At 38.7% G+C, this 4,401-nt stretch overlaps 1 protein-coding gene across 1 annotated transcript; it reads right to left on the bottom strand.

Moving 5' to 3' along the window:
• Window positions 1-2,087: 2,087 nt before the first annotated feature.
• Window positions 2,088-3,468, bottom strand: LOC148009132 (protein VASCULATURE COMPLEXITY AND CONNECTIVITY-like). Its single transcript, XM_087673786.1, has 3 exons — window positions 3,193-3,468; window positions 2,866-3,041; window positions 2,088-2,722 (listed from the first exon to the last, which is right to left on the bottom strand). Exons 1-3 carry the CDS (start codon window positions 3,286-3,288, stop codon window positions 2,443-2,445), a joined length of 552 nt encoding a protein of 183 aa, XP_087529912.1. The 5' UTR covers window positions 3,289-3,468; the 3' UTR covers window positions 2,088-2,442.
• Between the last annotated feature and the right edge of the window lie 933 nt (window positions 3,469-4,401).

The raw sequence follows: 4,401 nt of genomic DNA, 5'->3' as shown, positions 1-4,401 counted from the left end.
TCTTTCAATGACATTTGAATTTTTAAAAAAGCCGATTACACATTGTGATTGTTGAAGTTTCCACATTTTGTGTCTCTCTCTTGCTCTTGTTCCTTCCACCATAGCTCTTGCTTTTGCTCTATGCTTTCATTTTAAGACTCACTTCCTTCAATCAATACAAGGTCGACGGTACCAATATCTTCAACCATTATAACAAACCTAAATAGAAAAACTCTTCAATAGAAAATGTAGGTTATTTATTCCCAACAAGGTTGAGCTTCGATAATTTTGTATTTCATGGAATTACCTTGCTTTAGTCATATTGCTTTTGTTCTATTAACATGATCGACTATCTTTCATCCTATGCTTTTGCTATATTACTATTGAGAAAATTCTGTCATTATTAGTCTGAAAACAACACTTTTAAAGTTCTATATCTTTATGAGTCTCATTGAAAGTATTCACTAGATATATTATAATTTTTTTAATTTAGATAAAAAATTACCTCATTTTCTAAAGTCTAAGCTTGAAGCACACATATGCGTATGCATGTGAAACACATGTACATTGAAAAAATTCACAACCATACTTATGCATGAGTACTTCTCATCTCCAAACACATTCAAACGCACACGTGCATGTATGCACATACTTGTTGACATGTGCATGCACACGCATACAGAACACATATAAACCACACTCATACATGTGCAAAAAGGTACTTTAACATGCACATGCAAAGTGCATCCTTATGTTGCACAAGTGTCATAGATTTAATGTTTGTGAGCAAAAGGAAATAGTCTAAAAAACTCGGGGGGGGGGGGGGGGGGGGGGGGTTCACTATATATAAATTCTCTATATAACGTGCGTTCATGGCCTATTTATAAATATCCTAATCTGTGAATTTTTCTTGAATAAAACACAACCCTTTTCTATTCAATCTGTAAGTAACCCCTTTATATGACACCCTTCTGTATGTGAAAAAATGGTGTTTTAAAAACCCCTTATTTAGAACTCACGTTATATATACATATATTCATGAGTGACCCCCCCGAGCTAAAAAAGTATAAGTAACTCTCTTCAAACCTCATTTGCTAAAGTCTAAGCTAGAGCTTTAGCCATATATTCCAAAAGATAAGTAAATAGATAGGTCCGTAAAGGGATCCATGATATATATGTGCAGCCATATACATAATATGTATATGTATGTGTGTGTGTATATTTGTGTATTTCCATTTATATTGTATGTGTGGTGTAGGCATGCTTTATATAAGTTATTTCTTGTGAAAACCTTTGATGTTATATTGGGACCTAACCTCTACTCTCAAATTGCTAGCCTCTTGTCACCTTGTATTTTAACTACAATTTTGATTTTATTATTTGTTAAACACCGAATTTCAAAGTGTATGTATTTTAATATGGTTACATAGATGTTGTAGCTTTTTTAGAAAGGAAATTTGGGCTACATATTTATTAAACTATTTGCTTTTATGGTTTACATTAGTCTATGTAGGGTTATCACAAGATAATATAAGAGACATATATCAAAAGTCAACAAACATGCCATACAATTTAGACAATTAATATTGACAAAATAATGGTCATTGTGAAAAAAAAAGCTGGTAATAAATAAGCACCTCAATATATTGGGCTCAATTTTCAAGGCAAAAATTTAAGAAAAAGAATTGGAAAGTTGATTATCTTCTCAAGGAAATGCTTCCTATATAAACCAAGGATTGAGCTACCACACACCACCTCATTAGAGATATTTTTAAAATCATGTAAGCATATGAAGGCAAATTAGCATTCAAAAGTACATGGCACTCACGATGAAGTTTAGGGATCTAATGGGATTAATATCACATTATGCTACATGGTGCATGTAGCTTGATAAGGTGTATTATAAACTATTACTTTTAGCTAACAAAAATACACATAATTGTATTTTCAATAAGTTGCGCAAAGATAAACCAAGAGGGCACATGTGTGCATCACAACATACCCTTTGTGTGCACGCACATGCACACGTGCATGTGAGAAAAGTTGGAAAATGGAACAAGTCCAATTAAGATGAACTTATTTCTTTAAAGAGCCAACTTGTTGATGCACCATTTCCTTGTGATGAGCAAAGCTAATAAAGTGACAATTGTGGACTAGCTAAAATGTGGTGCCTTGATAAGTGCAATAACTATAAAAGTTGGCATGTTATTAGAAAAAAAAAACAAAACAAAACAAAACAAAAGAGAGGAGAACTATTTTTTATCAACACTTCACTAGTCTAAGAAACGCCAAACATCATGGCCCCAGTGGAAAAAGTTCTCGTAAGGTACAGGATGCATCATAAGCAAAGCATATGCAAGATAAATACTGTCATTGCAACAAAGGATCATATATGTCTCGATAAGGATGTGAGATGGGAAAGAGGTGCGTGGGAAAGGGCAAAAACTAGGTTTTACGTCTTACTTATTTATAGTAAGGGGCAGCCGGGGTATGGTAGCTGGGTGGCATTTCGACGACTGTAGCGACGGGAGGGGCTAGCGGTGCGCGGGAGGTGCGACTGGTGGCTGCGAGGTAGTAGGCCAAGAGGGTAAGGGTAGCCACCAGGGCCAAGCATGCACCCACCGGAAACACCCAGGACGCAGGATCATATGGGCACCTCCCCTCGTTGTCCGTATCCTGGGTTACAGATGAATTACGCACTCCCGCACCAAGCAAGAATAGAAAGCTCAGTACCGATAAGATCCTGTCAATTCAAATTCTGAGTGCGACTCCTCCGAATCAATGCTACCCTTATAAAAATGCAATTCTGAATCGCCAGTCGGAACTTGGAAGACTGCTTTACTATGAAACCTTCATGTACTGGGCTTTCTGGAGAATAGGACATACCAGGAGAAGATGAGACACACGATCGCAAGAGCTTTGGAGGTTGAAGAGATCAGGGCAGTTCTAGCGCAGCAGCAGACGCAGCCTCCGGAGGCGTTGCCCACAATCTGCGCCACCAGGATACACAACGCCCCTATCACTCCCAGCCCCCACGCCGGGCTGCTTGAATAGCTGCACTTCTGCCCATCAGAAGAGAACGTAACGTCATCCACATGCAATTATGATAGGTGAATTGTATTGTGCTTCAGTACCAGACTCAATATTCGTGTATATAATCATATTCCAATGCGCGCGCGCGCGATGAGAGAGAGAGAGAGAGAGAGAGAGAACCTTGACTCGGTTCGATTGCGCTGCTATGCCGAAGATAAATGCGGCGAGACCAAGAAATCCCACCACCACACAAACCACCGCTTGCGATGCTCTCATCTTGTGCCTGCTTTCCACTATACGTGAATGGATTAGAGCTGCAACAGCTGATCTTTCAGAGGTGGATATTTGCGCGAGCTTTTGATCGGTCGATCGATTGCGAGCGGGCGAGAGAGAAGGGGCGGGCGGGGGGAGCAGAGAACGAAGGAGGGAGCGCGTCAGCGTGAGAGATATCTTCGAAAGACTTGTGGGGACATATTGTTATAACGCAATTGCGCGTCTAGACGTGTACTCAGTCAATTGACTCGAAGGGACCAGCAACTCAGTGTACTCAGCAACTCGAAGGGACCAGCAATTGCGCGTCTAGACGTGTACTCAGTCAATTGACTCGAAGGGACTTGCCAATGGTCGATGATTACATCGGCATGGGTCCCTTTAAGTGAACGAACTTTACCTTAGGACTTTCATTTTTAATGATCACTCAATTGATCGGCCATAGAACCACTTTTTCCAAAGTCCAAGCTGATGACGGTGCCTATCCAAGACTACACTTGACTACATGAACATGCATAAGTCAAATCGACTTGTGTGGGACCTCGCTCTCAATGATTAAATATCATATCATTTCTTGCCTTGTAAACTAGCCAACAAATGTGACTTCTTAGAAGGTTCAAAATTAGCAAGATATCTTGGTATGTTCTATTTGTTAATTTTTGTTCCCCTCTTCTTCCCCCCTCCCCCCCCCCCTTTTCCTTGTGGGAGGCTATAGCATTCACTTGTTGTGGGGTTTGATAAATTTCCTCTAAAAAAGGATTTATAAAAATTAATAAATTTTAATTGGTTAAAAATAAAAAATGTGCTATTTACTCCCTGAATGATAGAAGAATGTTTTGCCTTTTGTCATTCTAATAATTTGAATTGAATATTGTATATGTCTTAATCCCGTTGTTCTTCCTTAGTGTGTGTCTAGCTTTTCTAAACTTTGAAGCGTCCTACATAAAAATAGAAGGTTCATTTGATCTATTTTTGCATGTTCTTTCTATTACTTGGAATTTATGCATTTAAAATGAGTTTGCCCTAGCACCTAAATTTGGATTAAAAGTGTCTATTCTACTCCTTCTCCACACCCTGTATTTGATTTGGAAATTTCTATTCTAGGCCTTCTTCATAATC

This window comes from Lygodium microphyllum, unplaced genomic scaffold, assembly GCF_053477565.2.
Source record: "Lygodium microphyllum isolate KBCC unplaced genomic scaffold, Lygodium_microphyllum_v1.1.10 scaffold_38, whole genome shotgun sequence".
In the NCBI taxonomy this organism is placed as follows: domain Eukaryota; kingdom Viridiplantae; phylum Streptophyta; class Polypodiopsida; order Schizaeales; family Lygodiaceae; genus Lygodium; species Lygodium microphyllum.
Note: the sequence above shows the minus strand (reverse complement) of the source record. Positions and strands in the feature narration are given on the sequence as shown.

Bases quoted from the DNA above. Each gene is read 5' to 3' on its own strand.
- LOC148009132 (XM_087673786.1), bottom strand. From the start codon at position 3,288: ATGAGAGCATCGCAAGCGGTGGTTTGTGTGGTGGTGGGATTTCTTGGT. The intron at 3,042-3,192 runs GTTCTCTCTCTC...TCTGATGGGCAG, and splicing joins CGCAATCGAACCGAGTCAAG to AAGTGCAGCTATTCAAGCAG. The intron at 2,723-2,865 runs GTATGTCCTATT...TTGAATTGACAG, and splicing joins GTGTGTCTCATCTTCTCCTG to GATCTTATCGGTACTGAGCT.